We start from the raw sequence: 19,303 nt of genomic DNA on the forward strand, positions 1-19,303 counted from the left end.
GAACTCTCAAATTACAATGAAGAAAAGTAATCTTTTATCAAAATTACTTCTTAAGAAATAGTTTCTTGATATTTATTGATTATGTATTTACATAGCTATAAAATTTACCTATGTACAGAAACTTCCAGTTTGGGTTTACAGACATTGTCTTCACCACAGTCCAATAAAATGTGAGCCTAAAAAAAAATAATGTTCAATTTATATATTTGAACAAATGTCACTATTTATATCTTTCTCTGGCATGTGCTTATAGTACAGTGGTAAGTCTGGGTAAATTATAGTGTCTATAAAATAAAGTACAAATAGGAAAAGACAGAAATATTTGATAAGCAAGCAAATAGTAAATTATTCTAAAATTATTCAAAACATTTCTTGAAAAATCTTTTAAATAACTGTCAAAAATCATGGGAGAAAAAACCCTTCCAAATAATAGCACCTTCAACATGATTAAACACACTAACAGTACTGAGTAAGAATATTTTGGGAAGATCTTATCAAAGCCAAATTGCTATCAAGAAATTTCCTTCTTTCAATTCCTTCTGTCAATAATTTTCCTTCGTTCATCTACAATTCATATATTTCCCTTATCGCTTTCCTTTTAAAAATTATTTTTCTTTTTATCATAAACCTTTATTATCAACAAACATGCATTTCAATATACAAACTAGAAAAAAGTTTGTTAGAGAAACTGAGTTTCTTTTACATAGTTTTTTTTCTTTTTTTTCTCAAGGAACACATACAGCATTTACACACATATATGCACACAAGCATATACATACACATATTTGCCCTAGTCTGTTTTGATCTGGTTTATAAAAAATAAAATGAAATTAATGTGTGCTTTAAAAAAAAGCCTTAAAAAAAGGTTGAACAAATATAGTACCTGTCGACTAATATTGGCAGGAGTGAACTGATTAAGAATGGGTTGCAATCCAGTCATATCAGCTGCAGTCTTGTAATCTAATCGGTATTCCATAAAAATAGTAATTGGAGTAAGCTTGTCTCTAAATTCAGATTCATCCTGGAAATGAAAATGACTATGATGAGTGGCAAAATATCCCCAACATCTAAAGCAAAATCCTACAGATGCACACTTCATTTACTTTTCATTTGTTTCTAACTATCTTATCATCACTTGTTTCTATATTCCAAAAACAAAAGCCAGAGAAATTCTGAATGTTCGACAAAAATTTGTTAAGCATCCACTATGTGCCAGACATTGACTAGGGACATAAAGGTAAAGGGAAAAAAAAATGGTCCCTGCTCTCTAGAAGCTTACATACAGTCTAATGAGAAAACATGCCAACAATTATGTCCGAACAAGATATACAAAGGACAAATTAGAGATAACCTCAGAAGGACGCTAGTATTAAGGGGATTCAGCAGGAAAGATTAGTTGCAGAAAGTGTGATTCTAGTTGAGACCTGAAAGAAGTCAAGAAAGTAAGGAGACAAGAGATGAGATGGGCAAACTTCTGGTATGAGTTGTTCTAGCCAGTGAAAATACCAAGAATCAGGAGATGGGATATCTTGTGTACTGTCACTGGTTCACAGTGTGTGAAAGGAATCAAAGTATAACAAAAATTGAAAGATAAAAGGTATAAAGAGTGTAAAAGCTAAACAGGATTTTACATTTGATTTTGGAGATAATCTGGAAGTATGCAAGTTTATTGAATGGGGGGGGATGATATAAGCTAACTCATGCTTTAGGACAATAGATTTGACAGCTGCATGAAGGATGAATCAAGATACAGAGTTGAGGCTTGAAGACTACTTCAACAGTACAGGCAAAGTGATGAAAGCTTTCATCAAGATAGTAATAGCATCAGGAACAAAATTGCTAGATTTGGGGCAGATGGTGCAGTGGATAGAGAACCAGTCCTGAAGTCAGGGGACCCAAGTTCATATTCAGTTTCACATGGTTAATACTTGTTCTGTGATTCTGGCCAAGTTACTTGACCCCCAATTGCCTCAAAAAAAATAAAAAAAAAAGCTAGACTTAAGTCAGGAAGTCCTGGGAGCAAATTCAGCCTTAGATAAGAGCTACATGACCCTGGGCAAGTCACTTTCATTGTTGCCTCAGTTTCTTTAACTGTCAAAATGGGGGTGATAATAGCTCCTTCCTCATAGAGTGATTATAAGGCTCAAGTATGATGATATCTCTAAAATATTTCACTTAATAACTAGCACATACTAGTAGCTTAATAAATGTATATTTCCTCCCTCAGTCCTTGTTTCAGTTAGAGATCATCAAAACAAAGGCCGAATGGTAACTTGTTGGGGATATTATTAGAAGGCATTATTCGTTAGATGTGAGTTGGGTAAAATAGTTCTCCAAATTTCTTCTAGCTCTGAGATTTCTGGCATTCTAGAAAGAGTAAGATGCCCAGAAAGAACAACTTCATTTAATAACAATAATAGCTAGCATTTATATAGCACCTATTATATAATCAGAAGGGAAAATACTCAGTAAATAGTCCTACCTTCAGTTTATTTTCTTTTTTAAAAAATTATTGCAATATGAAAAAATCTCAAAACTTATCATTTAAATAAAGAGATCAGAAAGTAAAACAAGAAGATAATACAGGTAAAATCATTGTTGTTGTTTTCCTTAGTTTTCAAAGAGGACCATGACATCAGGAAAGTGATACCATAACAAGCAAGTGAACTGGATGTGTGAGAGAGAACTGTGCAGAATCACCACCCTCATTCTCTCCTCCAGAGCCAATGGGGTCCAGTGGTAAGATATAGGGCAGGATGACTGGAGATGGCTACAAAGTATTTTGTAACATATAACATCTATAAGATATTGTTACATACTAAGAACAATGATATAAATCTTTTTGTTGTTGTTGTTTTGCTTTGTTTTGTTTTTACCCGTAGATATGCTGTAAGCTCCTCACACTGCATTTGACCACCTTTTGAAATACTCATGTTCTTTGAGTGTCCAGGTGATTTGTTATGGAGAAATAGGGCTCTCCTAATGGCTCCTTTTTGCTTCAGTTTATCTAAAAGAAGTTCAACCTGGAAATCTATGAAAGTCAACAAATAAAACATATTTTAAAAAGTAGCAGTCATTTTATACAGAAAATTTCTCATTTAATGATATACATAATTTTCTCTGGATTTCCCAGTAAACAGAATCCTTTTTTCTTTTAAAGTAAAAATTGCCTTCAAATTCCACAAAATAATAATATTCTAGATAGACAACAAACATTCTAAGTTTTAGTGAAATTAAATCTTTAACACTTCATATATTAACATAGTTTTGTTTTTTATTAGATCTCTGATTTTATCAAAGAAGAGAGATACTAAAGTTCTTCCTAAGGCAATTTGTAGTTTGAGAGTTGGCTGGGGTCCTAAGAGATTAAGTGGTTTGCTCAAGGTCATATAGGCAGTGTTTGCTAGAGATGGAAGCTGAACCCAAGTTTTCCTGACTCTCTTTTTACTATTCCATGTTGCCCATTTAGAACAAACTACTACTCCCTAGCCCCAAACCTTTCAAAGTGTTGCAGCAAACCAATTTCTTATATAAGTCAGGAAAATATTGATCACACAATTTGACTGTTCAACATCAAAAAAAAAAAAAAAAAAAAAAGACCAGCAATGTAAAAGAGATGCCAAGTTTTTTTTTTTTTTTTTTTTTGATCCAAACATGAAGGAGGAAGTTCTTGATAGAAGTAACAGAATAAGTTTCAGAAGTGAGTCTTCTATCACTAACACTGACAAAACTCATTTATTAACTTTAATAAATATTTATCTGATGTTACATATATTAAAAAGCTCAAAACTAAGTTGACTATGGTACTGAATTATTTAGCTATAGCATACTCTTACATTCTTTCAATTTAAATGAATGAAAATAATTTTTGAGAATATTGGGAAGAAGTGATCATTCAAAAAAAATCACAAAAGTTATCACTAAGCAGTATGACATAAGTTATATCTCTAATTTTTTTTTAACATGGTCAAAACATTTCCAGTTTTCAATAAAAGGAGATGTGTTAGGTTTATGGTAAAGCTTGAGTTTCACAAGCCCCCAAGATATTCTATTCTGCCTCAGGGTTTCTAGGGGCCATTAATACAAAAACAGGTGTTTAAACAAGAGGGATTTATAGGAAATTTAATGTAAAGAAATGCCTTTGTAGAAAGTTTCTCTAAATTGTACAAACAGCTAATTTAGTACTTATCAATTATAAAATACTCTATGACCCAAAGAGCAAACACAGTAATTTTCCCTTGCAGCACAACTTACTCAGCTTCTCCGGAAGCCTTCCTTTGCCATCAGCCTTTAAGCAGAATCTCACATTAAAACTGTGGGGAAATGAAAATTATAAGTGCTTTCATCCAATGAAGAGCTCGACATATTCTTTTTCAGTATCTATATCTCACAATTCTAATCCCCAATTTATATTATAAAATTTTAACTGACACCTTTATATATGTCCTGAAATTAACTTTAAAAAGTAAAATGTAAAATAATAATCCTTTCTAATTCAAACTCTTCCTATTGCCAATTGTCTATTTTGTTCCCCTTTTATCTTTAAAAAAAAAAAACAGAACAACTCATTTAAATCTCCTTAATAAAAGCATAGAGAACTCATAAAATGAGTACATTTTCTGAGGGGTATTATTACTATTATTAATAATAATAGCAAGTGTTTATATAATGCTTTAAAATTTGATACTTTACTTTACAATTATCATCTCCTTTTACCCTCACAACAATCCTGGGAAGTAGGTGCTATTATTATCCCTATTTTACATGTGAGTAAACTGAGGCAGAGAAGTTAAAGACCTTGGCCCAAATTACAGAGACAGTAAGTGTATGAAGCTGAATCCAGCACTCCACTGACCCTCTAGCTACCCTGTATTTAACAATATCAATTATTATTTTATAGTCACTTCTTGGTCTTCCTATAAGGCAGGAGTTCTTAATTTTTTGTCTTAGATTCCTTAGGCAGTTTGGTGAAACCTACTGACCTCTTTTCAGAAAAAAAAAATGTTTATAAATATTTTTAAAAATTGGGGATTTTAAAGAAAATTTATATTGAAATGAAGATATAATTTTTCTTCCATCTGGGATTACATAATACACCCCTCCCAAAAGTCTCTACATGGACCACACGTGAATAACTCCTGCTCTCCAGATTTTAATACAATTGGTTTAAAATGATTGTACATGTTTAACCTATATCAAATCACTTGCTGTCTGGGAGAAGGGGGAAATAAAGGAAGAAGAGAGGCAAAATTTGGTACTCAAAGTTGTACAAAAATGAATGGTGAAAACTATCTTTACATTTAACAACAACAACAAAAAAAATACCATTCAGGAAGAAACAAGTAAAATTAAATAAAATTAAAAAAAAAAAAGAACAGGAAGAAACTGAAGCCTAAAACACATGGCTAGGCTTAAAAACACCTAGGTACTTGTGGAAAATGATACTAAAAATGTTCTAGTTCATCAATCTTGTTACTTGTTCTACTTCTGAGTCATTGTAGACTGAACCCTTAACCTCACTTTCTAACCCTGTCTCCCATCATTACTGTGTTTTGGGTTGGTTTGCTTTTTTTAATCTCATTTATACTTCAGACATTATCTTCCATCTCAACTCCCAATCCCCCTCCTGACATTAGCTTCATTATACTACAACTGTGTTCCCTGACTGTGGTAACAGCTACAAACTGTTCTTCCCTCCAAAAAGGAGGCATTTCACTAAGCATCAATTGCCACCGACTCAGCCATAGCCCTTGACAAGCCCAGCTAAACTGTTTCAGTTTAACAAAGGGATGCAACAGAATATCTCTTAAATAGCAAGCTACCCAAGAGCACTTAAATACATGTTTATAATCATCAGTTACTTGATAGGCTGATGAACACTGTGCAGCTTCCTGGGAGTAGAGGAAGACAAAAGATACTTAAATGTGTTTGGAGCCAATGCCAACTAAAGATAACCAAAGATGAATATGAAGAAATTCTAAAATGATAATGTAAATCAAGGAGGATGATGTGATTCTATTTACAAAAAAAAAAAAAAAAAACTGTATTTTCACAAAATTCTTCAGTGACACTTTCATATAGTATAATGTAATAAGGTGGGGTTTTTTCCCTTAATATTTCTGTATAATTTCAAATCATCTATTTTTAAATCATTTCTTAATTCATGTGGTGTTTTTTTCCAATGGATATCAGAAACATAAGGAAAATCTAAGAATCATGATAGAGATGTAAAATGCTTAGCATAGTGCCTGGCACATCATAAGATCTATATAAATGTTATGTTATATTATTTATTTGAGGTAACAAAAAGAAGCTGTATCTCCCAAGATACATTAAGTGCTTCTTTAAAAAGATGATTTCAACCCAGGATATTTAATTATTACTTAGTATTTTAAGTTGGAAAGGGAACATAAGTAACTCAAATGCACTCAACATTTAGAGGATTTATATAAAAACAAAAATCAAATTTTATGATTTTATTGCTTGTTTCCTCTTTCTTTGGTCTGGACCTGTTATTTCATTAATATAAGAGGCACCAAGTATAGAAAATCCATCCATTAATGCAAACTAGCAACTTCTGGGAAACTTTTAGTCTTAAAGATTTTCTAGGACGCTGAAATCTTAAGTGAATGGTCCCTGGTAACATAACTGGCATGTGCCAAATATGCCTTTAATTACAGCTGCCAGGGAGGCTTATTTCTCAAGCTAAGAAGTTAAGTCAAGGTGGGCATTCACTGAATTATCTGCACTAAGTTTGACATCAATATGTTGAGCCCCCAGAAGGAAAGAGCTACCAAGTTGCTTAAAGAAAGGCAAACCAGATCAAGTTGGAAATGGATCAAATCAAATCAAAACATTTATGTCAATCAATAGAAGAATCAGATATATGAATTCAAGAGCTTTTGTATCATTTTCTTTGGAGATTACTTCTTTGGTCATATTATAGAACCGAAATAAAATTATACATAAAACATGTTTTATATTTTCTTTCCCTTATTCTTTCATTTAACTATTTTAACACATTTACCATCCTAATGAATTAACTATCATATTAATGCTTTTTATTAAACAAACATTCTTACCAGGAAACTTTGACATCTGTGCCAGGGAGTGGACAGGTCTTATTATCTTGATTTAGAATAGTGGGGTAAACTTCTAGGCCTGCATTTACAGTGATAACTGGTCTGGCTCTGTGGTGATGATGGTTGTGTTTTAAGGGGGAAAAAAAGAAAATAAGATAAATTGAGAGAAACTTTTAAATTTTATCTAGTTTGAAACACAGATGCATATGGATTATATTTCTTAAATGTGCTTAGTTCAGGGTGTCTTGTCTCCAAACAGGAGTCAAAGAGTTGGGATCTATAAACATCAATTTTTTCATAATACCCAAATTAAGATTATCCATATCACAAATCAAGAAGATCTAATTTTACAGCCTGGTTTACTAGGTATATGTAAACATAATCTCCTACCCCCCCAAAATGTAGTTACTAAGTAATACAAATGGAAAATATTAATAGAGCAGAATAGATATGGAAAAGTTTTTCTGATGACATCTTAAGACAATTCCATATGTTGAAGTACAGATGCATCAAAAATGTCCTAAATTGCAAAAGGAAAAAAAAATAGTTATGACATTAAAAATCATAGTATACAGCAACAGAATAGGAACATGGATGATTTTATTACTTAATTTCTCTAATAGGACTATTTACATTAGAACTACTTGAAATTTATTTCTTGCTTTTGCAGAAATATTTTTAATGCTATAACCAAATACAGAGATAAAAACAGAAATAAACCAATGTAAAAGTTTTGAAAAGAAAAAAGTAAAGGTCTGAACTGAATGACTTTTAAAAAATTTATAAGCCATAATTTTATTTATTATAAATACATCAGAATAACTAACAGCTGCAATGAAATAATGGATATCAAGTATTATCATTTATTTCCTCAGAGTTAAGCTGGAGTTCATGTATTACTAGGTATTTAGTTAGAGAATTGTCAAATGACTCTGGATCATCCTCTAAAAGAGGCTCCAGAAGACCTGCTCACCTATATAAAACAGCTCGGTCCACACCAAAAGCACCTACAATTAAATCTACAAAAGAATAAAACCAAGTTATTTATAAATTATGTTACTAATTAAAAAGAAAAAATGTCTGGCTAAAATTATTGTCAGATCATTCAAATTTATACTTCTGCACAACTTTATTCATTTCTTATTCCTGTACTCATAAAATAAGAACTCTGAAATTCTTACTTTTTTTTTCCACCAATGATGTCTTAACATTTATTTAAAAGGCAAATGGGGAAAACATAGAAGATTTAAATAATTTATCACAAAGTTTAACTTCTAGACTACAGCTTAAATTTACATCCTAGATAATTTTTTTTAAAAAATTCACATACAGCTTTAATAAGATCCTATAGGGATTGGATGATATAGAAAGGAAAGATATTGCTATCTGTGGTTTTCACCATATCATCATATCAAAGACTCTGACTCAAAGGAAAAAATAATTCACCTGTATGTATAACCTATTCTAGGAAACAAATTTCTAAGCAAGATTTTCATTATGAACTGTTATACTAGCTAGGTCCCTCACTTTATGTATTAAGAGATCAATTAATTTCCAATTCCTTAGTTATCTTACCAAAATCATGATTTTTAGCATTCAATAATGCATTTATTTTTAAAAACTAAACAAACATCAATAAAAATGGCTTTTTTCCATATAATTAAGTACCTGAGAAACACTAGGTGGCAAAATGAATACAGCATTGGATTTGGAGTCAAGAAGACTTGAGTTCAAATTTAGCCTTAAACATTTGCTAGCTGTGTGACCCTGGGCAAAACACTTCACCTCTGTCTATCTTGGTTTCCTCATCTGTAAAAAGGGAATAATAATAGTATTTAAATCTAAAGGTTATAGTGGGATCAAATGAGATAATATTTGCAAAAAAAAATGCCTTGCAAACTTTAAAAATGTTATGCAAACACTAGTAATAGTAATAATTACAATCATATTGGTTGGTTATTGTTCTTTGCTCTCAAAGAGGACCAAAATAACATCACTACTTTGTAGTCAAAGTACAACTGTGGCTAATCAGACGTATATGAGCTTGGAAAGTTCTACCATTATAACCATAACAAAAAGGGAAAAATTTACATGAAATTTCATATTTCTTTTAGGTACAGCTTGCTTTCCTTTTTAAAAATATCATAAATTCATTCTGTAGCTTTCAAAGCTTTCCTTATATATGCTTTTCTCTGTCCTTCCTTCTGATCTTTTTCTTAATATATATATATATTATAAAACAATTACATTCTTTTCTTTCTTTTTTGTTTTTAGGTGTAAACTATATATATTATATAAACTATATACATTACTAAGCTTAATTTACTTTAATTGTTTAAGTGGAATAAACTCAGAAAATTATTGAAGAACATTAAATTCTCCATTATATACATAAAAAAGACATGCTCTTCTGTTGCAGTTCTAGGTGGGAAAAAATTAAAGTTGTATAGTTAATTAGAATTAGGGAAAATATATATATATATATATATATATATAATTCTATTTGAATATCTCCTAATTATATGTTTTGTATATACATATATTAAGAGTTCTGTGTAGGTATATACATTTATATATGTATATATATAACTGCATATATGTGTATAAGATAATTTGATCTGTTTCCATAAACATACATTTTTAGAGTTGGAAAAGTCTTTAGAGAATATTGAATGCAATCTCCTTACTTTGCAAGTATAGAAACCGAGGCAAAGAAAGTTGAAATGTTTTGCCCAAAGCCATTTGACTAGTTAGTAATAAGACTGAGGCTAAAACCCAGGTACCCGGACTTTCAGGAATTTTTTCAAACCACATATATCATTATTGCTCTTCACAAAAATCACATGGAAATCAGTTCAATGTAATCACTTGACATTTCATTTTTACTATAAATCAAAATAGAAAACACTGATTCTACAGCTGATGTCACATATGTGTGCATGCTGTTTTAAAAGAATGCCCACCTGGGTATCCATTTTGATCTATATCTGTGGCTCCTTTCAATGAGTACCCAAAGCTTGGTGGCATGGCCCGAGCAGCCCACTGTCCTTCAAGGATTTGAGATGGTGCTGAATTTAAGCCTGTGGCTCTTCCATTGTAGATATAAACAATTCCTCGTTTGTCTTCTCCCCCATAAGGGGCAGCAATTGCAACATCTGTGAATAAAAAAGGAAGACAAGAAAGTTTGAGCATCTGCAAGAAAAAAAGTTATGGATAGCCATAAACCACTCTGGTAGATAAATACAACATTGAACTTGAGTGGAGCATATGCTTATTCAAAGTTGATGCTTCAGTTCAAATGAAAACAAACCATATCCCTCAAGCATCTTGTTGGTTTCTTGATAATAGAGATCAATCTGGCCCAGAAAAATGTTTCAACAGGATATACTTATGGAAAGGAGATAATTCTGAGGTACAGAGGTATTTTCTAGCTTTTCTAATTTGAAGCATCATAATATTTGCAATTAAAGCCTGATTTCAGCAATTAGAAACTCTTCTCTTTGGAAGTTAGGAAAGAACAAGGAATGAGATTGGCACAAAAGGCTTTCAAGCTAAAGATTGAACCTAAAACTAAATCCCACAGACAGGAACTCCCAGGAACCTCTCCAGAATTTTAGTATATTCTTTCTTTTTAAATTAATTTTAATTAAATAATAATTATCATATATTAACTTTCCTTCATAAAATGTTAAGTTCTTTGAAGGCAACAACTATTTCTACACACCTTGCATCTAACACAATGTCTTACATATAGAAAATGCTTAATACTCATCAAATCGGATATGACGATTCATCATCAATATGACAGGTTCTATGTATTAACTTGATCTTTTCTAGGTCAATTTCTGTACAAAATCAAGAAACAGCCAGCTATATTGGTGGTCTCCTGAAGCTTTCCTAGAATCATCATTATCCTTCTTACATTAACTTATGATAGTGTTTAGGCTTATGAATTGTTACATAGATATGTTAATGAACCTGAACTCCTAGGCACTCTATCTTATTCATGTAACTAATGATATTTCTATTTCTTAATTTCATTACAAACCAGATCAACATTAACATAACATGGGATGGACTGATGCTAAGTGAGATGAGCAGAACCAGGAGATTATTATACACTTCGACAACGATATTGTATGAGGATGTATTCTGATGGAAGTGGATTTCTCTGACAAAGAGACTTAACTGAGTTTCATTGGAGAAATGATGGACAGAAACAGCTACACCCAAAGAAGGAATACTGGGAAATGAATGTGAACTATTTGCATTTTTGATTTTCTTCCCGAGTTATTTTTACCTTCTGAATCCAATTCTCCCTGTGCAGCGGGAGAACTGTTCGGTTCTGCAAATATGTATTGTATCTAGGATATACTGCAACATATTTAACATATATAGGACTGCTTGCCATCTTGGGGGGGGGGGGAGGAGGGAGGGAGGGGAAAAAACGAAACATAAGTGATTGCAAGGGATAATGTCGTGTAAAAATTATCCTGGCATGGATTCTGTCAATACAAAGTTATTACTAAATAAAATAAAATTAAAAAATAAAAAAATAAAAAAAAATAACATGGGAGATAATTTCTTAAAACAAATATGCCTTATAAAAGCATCGTCTATATAATATTGAATATCCAACTCAAAGGGAGTCACAGTTATGGTTAGATTAGTCATATAACTAAAAACTAATTTAAAATGCATACCTTTAAGCTTGCTCACAAAATTTTAATGTGTTTAGGATTTCATCAGATTTAATAGCATTTTCTTTAACATTTATAATAGCAATTCACAGTCAAGATCTCAACATATTGCTAAAATTTTATCATGTAAAAACTACTTGCAGAAGTTACAGAACAGAGTTCTGTTACAGAGTTACAGAATAATTAAGTAGATTAAAGAAGGAGGATTACATTGATTCACATAAAAAAGGAAATTTCATTTCCTTAAGATGCTGCTTTGTGCTTTAAGTTTTGTGCATATTTCCAACCATCTTAATATGAAAGACACTAGGATGATATTCTACTTGAAGCAATTTCTATTATGAATTCAACATTAAGAAATGTCATAATGGATCAGACTAAATCATTCCAATACGTTAGCTCTAGCAATGATATTAAGGAGTATTCTGAGAGACCATGATTCTTCTGGATAATGTTAACCTCCAAAGATTAGAAATGCTTTCTTTAATATGCAATTCTGGAGCTATCATGCATAATAAAATGTAAAATTTCACTGAATCTATGCATTTCTTTCTAATAGATAATTTATTAGCCATTAACACAAACACGTTCTTTCCTCATTTGTCCAATAAATGTCTTTTTTTTAAGTTTCAGTAACAACCATATCTTTAAAATTGTTCTCTTATATATGTGTATGTGTGTGTGTGTTCTTTTATACATATTATTCTCTTATAAAGATAACTGGATATTAAATTTAGATAATTTCTTGCAATTGCAATTATACAAACAGGAGTCCATATCCATTCTATTGTGATTTTATATATATTTATCATATCTTTCTTTCTTTCTTTCTTTTTCTTTTTTTGCTAATCTTGAGTTCTAGTGCTGCTGTTGCTGTACTTAAGGCTTTCTTCACAAGAGAAATTCATTTATCTTCTTTATCCCTTTCTTGGGAATTTTGATTACAATTGCATTATCATATTCTCAGATATAAACATTGTGCTTTTGTACAAAGGTAGAAAACTGATGCATGCTTTGTTTTTAGTGTCCTTCCTTAATAATCAAATCCCACATCTATGTCTTGTTTAGCAGCAGCAGATTGGTCTACTATCTCCAACTATCAATCTATATCTTATCCTTGATACATGTGAGCAGTTCATCATTTCATAAATTCAGTTTTGATAACTTTCTCTAAAAGTGTTAGGAAAATACAATCCATAAAGTCACTCTTCCCTAATACAAGACTTCTAAATTCCAAATTTCTTATCTTCCTCTACTCTGAATACTTTTAATTATGAGTTCTATTGGTCCTATTGTCTTATTTCTTAAATCTGCTCTAAACAATTCTATTTAATTTATGCTAAACTTTCACAGTGGTGAAATCTTTGATACTATATTTTAAGGAGGAAAATTTACTTCTGACTAGTTTTGTCCAGCTACTAATTTATTAGGATAACTTTGAATACTAAACATCAAACAAACAACTTTCCTTCAAGGTATAATACAAGCAGGAGAGGGAAGGGAAGGAAGATTCTTTTTCCTTTCCTAAAAGTCCTGAACTATGCAGACTGATTGTACTTTTGACTTCTTTAGATTTTAAAATGTAATAGTTTATGAATATTGTTTTTCTGAATATTGATAGATTACAGGAAGGACTGGATAAATGAATTCATCATTAGGTATCTAAACAAATATTTCACTGTTACTATTATTGTTAATAAAAAAAATGTCCTCCTTTACCTTTATTCCTTTATGAATTGATAGATATCCTTGAACTATTTTCTAAAGCATAATGTTTGGGGTTTTGTCTGTTTTGTTGTTGTTTTTGTTTAAGTTACTAGTTTCTTACATATTGTCTCATTCTTGGTGTAGGGACAAAAATGTTGTTAATGTGCCTAATGCAATTCAACTCAATAAACCTTTATTAAATTGCCCATTAGATATAAAGAAATATGGTAGGCACTTGGGATATACAAAACGAAACTGTTCTTGACCTCAAGGAGCTTACATTCTGCTGGATTTCTTCCAGTACAATCAGGATTGTAGTTTTCGGACTAGCTCTCTGGAGGATCTCGGGACCAGCCTTGGTCTTAGTGGAGGAATAAAGTAGGCAGGAGAGTCACCAGGATGGCCAAAGATAGAATGTTTCTTCTAGTCTTCTCAGTCCTTAAATACCTCAGTATGATTACATCATTACATCACACTAATATGTGCAAACTAGAGAATCATTATCTCATCAATCACACTGAGTAGGTGCTAACTATAAGCACCCTGCTGTTAAGTATACCTTGCTGCAAGTAGAACACAGGTCGTCACACCCTCCCTGACTCCTCAGAAAGGGAGGTGGGAACCAAAGGGAAATAGGGAGCCAAACCAGATATTGTCAGTGATATCCTCTGAGCTGAAGGGTCTTATACCTTCCAGAGTTCTCCTACTATCTGCGGCCCTCTACATCTCCTGCTTTCTTTGGTTTTAGTTAAAACAGGTATACATAAATCCATCAACATGGGAGGTATTACACAAGCATATAGTAATATAACAAACAATATGAATCAGTATGAGATTATAAAAGATTTCCATAAGTCCTAGAAGAAGGGTATATAAATAACTATCGCAAATACACCTCTTTCAGCAGCTAAGAGGTAGTCCAAAACCAATCTACTGTCCATTATTTCATGTCAGGGAATCCAATGATTCCTGCTGGTTTTAAAGTCCTGCATCAGTCTTATTAACATTTTTTTTTTTTACATTCATGAGTCAATTGCCATAACTGTCATGCTCTTTCAGTGGTAGACACAGTTAGCAATGGAACCACCCAATGATTCTTGGGTCTTCTCCTTCATTTCAAAGGTCTTCTCCATCTCTCTCCAATGGTCAACGTGATTACAGTCTATTGGCACCCAAATGATTCCTTCTCTATCTGTAAAGATATAAGCAAACCCTCTCCCCCAAGCAATTACCTATCTGGTGCCCCTTCCATTCATCATTTTCTGGATCTCTCCACATCACTTGGCGATTATTTAAAGATAGTGGATTATTTAAAGATAGTGGAGCTGCTCACACTGGACACTGCCTTTGTTCTAGTTGTGCTGGGAGGTTCACCCACTCTATCACATTGTCTCCTTGATGAAGGACTGCTGTGGGTGCCTCTTTTGTAACAAAAACTGATATTTCCAAGGGTTTCTGAGTGACTCTTTCAACCACATTGGATAAAGCCAATTCAATTTCTCTCAAAGCCTCTTGAGCTTCTTTTGTAAGCTGGTGTGATGAGTTTAAAGCAGTGTCTCCCATTAAAATGTCATATAATGATTGTAATTGGTAGGTAGTTAAGTCTAACACTGCACGCATCCATTGGATATTTCCTATCAGTTTTTGAAAGTCATTGAGGTGCTCAACTTCTCTGTTCTTAAAGAAAGTTTTTGTACTGTAGCACCTTAGGATATACTTCATATCCTAAATATTGAAAAAAAGCATGTCTTTCAATTTTTTCTGGAGATATATGCAATTTATAGTTCTTTAATGTTTCTATGGTCCTTTGTTGACATGCTTCTAACATTTACTACTCAGGTACACACCCCAAGATATCATCCATGTAATGTAATAACATAACTTTTAGAAATGCTTTTCTTACTGGAGTAAGAACAGCAGCAACATACATTTGGCATGTAATAGGGCTATTTTTCATTCCCTGTGGCAAAACTGTCCATTCATATCTTTTACAAGGTTCAGCTAAATATTGGGCACTAAAAAGGCAAATCTTTTCATATCCTCCTTGTCTAGAGGGATAAAACAATCCTTAATGTCTATAACTCCAGAGGCAATTCTTTCTAAGCTAGAAGTCCTCAAACTACAGCCCGCAGGCCAGATGTGGCAGCTGAGGATGTTTATCCCCCTCACCCAGGGCTATGAAGTTTCTTTGTTTAAAGGCCCACAAAACAAAATTTTTGTTTTTACTATAGTCCAGTCCTCCAACAGTCTGAGGGACAGTGAATTGGCCCCCTATTTTAAAAGTTTGAGGACCCCTGCTCTAAGCAATTGAGTAGGAGATGAGAGTCCAGGCTGAAGAATTCCCATAGTTTCCATCTGTTCATTTACTTTTCTTAAAACAATCAACATCCTCCATTTTCTAGATTTCTTTTTTTACAACAAATGCAGGCGAATTCCAAGGACTTAAGAGAAGGTTGTAAGTGTCCTTGGTCAAGTTGCTCTTGTACTACATCTAATAAGGCCTGATTTCTTCACTAGTTAAAGGCCACTATTCTACCCACACCGGTGTATCAGATTTCCATTGGATAGGAACAGGTGGAAGGGTTGGCAGGCCTTCAACAGCAGCCCTGCCTAAAATGGCAAAGTACTCATTTGTAATCCTAATTGTTGTAAGATGTCTCTTCCCCACAGATTGATGGAGATTTTTTTCAACTACAAAAGGAATAAAAACTCCTGTTTCATCTTCAAATATCCATCTCAAAGGGGTAGCACTAACTTCGGCTGCTATTGATCCTCCTATGCCAGATATATAGGTGTTTGCCTTAATCTTTGGCCAGTGATTGGGCAGTTGGCACCTCTAATGACTGTATGATCTGTACCCATGTCTACCAACCCTTTCAATGGTATGACACTTATATAGATAGTGAGCATAGGATGTCAGCTGTAACAGCTGCAGTCCAAAGTTAAGTGTCTGAGGCCAGATTTGAACTCAGGTCCTGCTGACTTCAGGGCTGGTGCTCTATCCACCATACCACCTAGCTGCTCCTTGAGAAAATTAGGGTTAAGTGACTTGCCCAGGATCACAAGTGGAAGTGTTAAGTGTCTGAGGTCATATTTGAACTCAGGTCCTCCTGACATCAGGGCTGGTGCTCTATCCACTATGCCACCTAGCTGCCCTGCCAAAATGTTGTGTCCTTCTGGAGGTCCCTGTTCAGACACCAAAATGTAGTGTCCGGACTAGTTCTCTGGAGGATCTTGGGACCAGCCTTGGTCTTAGTGAAGGGGTGAAGGAAGCAGAAGAGCCACTAAGATGGTCAAAGGTAGAGTGTCTCTTCCAGTCTTTTCAGCCCTTAAATATCTCAGTATGATTACATCATTACAGCACACTAAGTATGTGGGAACTACAGAACCATTTATCTCATCAATCACACTGAGTATGTGCTGACTATAAGCACCCTCCTGTAAATATCCTTTGCTTTACATAGAACACCGGTAGTCATGCCCACCTTGACTTCTCAGGAAAAGGCGTAAACACCAAAGGGAGGTGATCACTCTCTCCCTGACTTTTCAGGAAGGGGGATGGGCACCAAAGGGAAATGGAGAGCCAAACCAGATATTGTCAGGGGGTTTCCTCTGGACTGAAGGGTCTTATACCTTACCCAGAGTTCCCCCACTATCTGCAGCCTCTATACAGGATGAAAATGCTGCTGCTTATTGTTTTTCAGTAATTTCAATTGTGTCTGACTCTTTGTGACTTCATTTGGATATTAGAATGCTTTGCCATTTCCTTCTCCAGTGGATCTATTCTGTTAGACCAGGGGTCCTCAAACTTTTTAAATAGAGGGCTAGTTCACTGTCCCTCAGACTTTTGGAGGGCCAGACTTAGTAAAAACTTTGTTTTGTGGGCCTTTAAATAAAGAAACTTCATAGCCCTGGTGAAGGGGATAAATATCCTCAGCTGCCAAATCTGGCCTGCGGGCAGTAGTTTGAGGACCCCTGTGTTAGACTATCAGAATTTAAGTGACTTGACCAAGGTCACACAGTTAGGAAATATCTGAAGCTGGATTTTAATTCAAGCCTTCCTAATTCTACACCCAATGCTTCATACACCGAGCCATCGGCTGCCTCCAGCTATTCATTCTCTTTAGGGGGGGAAGCAAAGAATTTTACTATATGTTTTTGCTAAAGAGAAAAATTAAGAGAGAAGTCAATTTAAAAAAATATTTCAAGAGCTGTCACGTTGAATAAAGAGTAAAGTTGTTCTATTTGGTTCCAGAAAACAGAATCAAGAGCAATGAGTGGAAGTTATTACAGAGCAAAAAACTTTGGCTTTATATCAGTGAAATGATTATAGGATCACATATTTAGAGATGGAAGTGACTTTAGAAATGATTTAGTCCAGCTTTTTCATGAGGGATGAAGTACTGGGATATTAAGTGATTGGCTAAGGATCATACGAAGTGTCTAAGGCAGGATTTGAATTCAGTTCTTCCCAACTCTAAATCCAGTTCTATTATATCATCTATTTACTTGAAATTAGAACTATCCAAAAGTGTAATAGATTCTCATAATAAGTAATGGATTTTCCATCCTTGGGAGTCTTCAGCAGAGCCAAATTGGCCATTTTTTTTTTTGGGGGGGGGGGATATGTAACATTAGAGACTCTGAGCCTAGGAAATTTTTCATTTTCTGCTAACTCAGCACAAGAGGGCACTATAGCTTAGTAGAATATTTATTCCATACTTTTTGCAGAGGACATTAATAATAGTAGCATTAAGCCCAACAACAAGTCCACAAACTACAGTATAGGAAGTATGTTTACTGATGACAACAATAATGTTACCAATGAATTAATCTGATAACATATTCCTAAGGGAAGATGACAATTCAAGAGAGTGACTTTTTAAAGTAGATAACTTAGAAGAAGATGTATATTTTTTCTGTAGTTTGTTTTTATCTAATATAATTCACTAAAGTTGTACTTTTTCTTTGCAAAGAAAACATCAACTACCATATCTAAGAGCTCTATAACTCTGTGGCTAAGCATGGCAAGTCAATAGCCAACAGTTCATGAATGATGTCTTACCATTGAAGCCATCCTGGTCAAGATCTCCCAGAGGGGCAATAGCACTGCCAAATCTGGCAAATATCTCAAATCCATTCAGCTTAATGATCTGAAATCCTCCTGAAGCTTGCTGCAGGCACATGGAGACTTGACCCACTTCCTGAAGTTTGCCATCAGATCCACGATCCATGAAGAGAGGGGCTCCAATAAACACATCTGCATAACTGTAAAGAATAATCTTTCAATATGCAGAAAATCTTGCATATCCCTATCAATAACCAATTTTCTACTTGTCACTAACTTATTGCATCCTTTTTGCATCTCTCACAACAATGATCTCTAGGGTGATCATTTGATGTTTGTGTCTGCCTTCAAGTTTGTGTTGCATCTGCAAACAATTCGTATAATGACTTCATTCTTTGATACTAGAAAGATTAACAGAAAGCAAACGATCTGTCTCTAATTAAGATTATAAATTGTGACCATCTTAAACATTTTTAAGATGAAGTATGTTTTACAGCGATGAAGGAGATAAAAGTATATACAGAAGAGGGTAGAAAAAAGACTTTAAATCAGTTTATTTAGACTTAATAAAATTGTTCATAAACAATGAAAGGAACTGTTTTGGGAAACATTTTTTAAAAGAAAAACTTACTCATCCCCATTAATGTCAGTGGCAGCTACAGAAAATCCAAAATATGCAGCCATCTGGATAACAAGATGAAAATGTATTAAAATTCCATCTAACATAGTTTATAGATGCCATTTTT

The 19,303-nt window shown here is 33.5% G+C and overlaps 1 protein-coding gene across 2 annotated transcripts in view; it reads right to left on the reverse strand.

The window, feature by feature from the left end:
* ITGAV (integrin subunit alpha V) overlaps positions 1-19,303 on the reverse strand; it is a 128,221-nt gene that overhangs the window by 30,915 nt on the left and 78,003 nt on the right. For both annotated transcript variants that reach the window (XM_051986060.1, XM_051986061.1), the window contains exons 11-19: positions 19,189-19,241; positions 18,555-18,757; positions 10,046-10,237; positions 8,056-8,101; positions 7,083-7,190; positions 4,255-4,313; positions 2,877-3,031; positions 884-1,021; positions 109-176 (exon numbers count right to left, since the gene is read on the reverse strand). In XM_051986060.1, the coding sequence (XP_051842020.1) occupies positions 109-176; positions 884-1,021; positions 2,877-3,031; positions 4,255-4,313; positions 7,083-7,190; positions 8,056-8,101; positions 10,046-10,237; positions 18,555-18,757; positions 19,189-19,241 (1,022 nt within the window). The remainder of the gene's footprint in view (positions 1-108; positions 177-883; positions 1,022-2,876; positions 3,032-4,254; positions 4,314-7,082; positions 7,191-8,055; positions 8,102-10,045; positions 10,238-18,554; positions 18,758-19,188; positions 19,242-19,303) is intronic.

Source organism: Antechinus flavipes, chromosome 3 (genome assembly GCF_016432865.1).
Source record: "Antechinus flavipes isolate AdamAnt ecotype Samford, QLD, Australia chromosome 3, AdamAnt_v2, whole genome shotgun sequence".
NCBI classification, from domain to species: domain Eukaryota; kingdom Metazoa; phylum Chordata; class Mammalia; order Dasyuromorphia; family Dasyuridae; genus Antechinus; species Antechinus flavipes.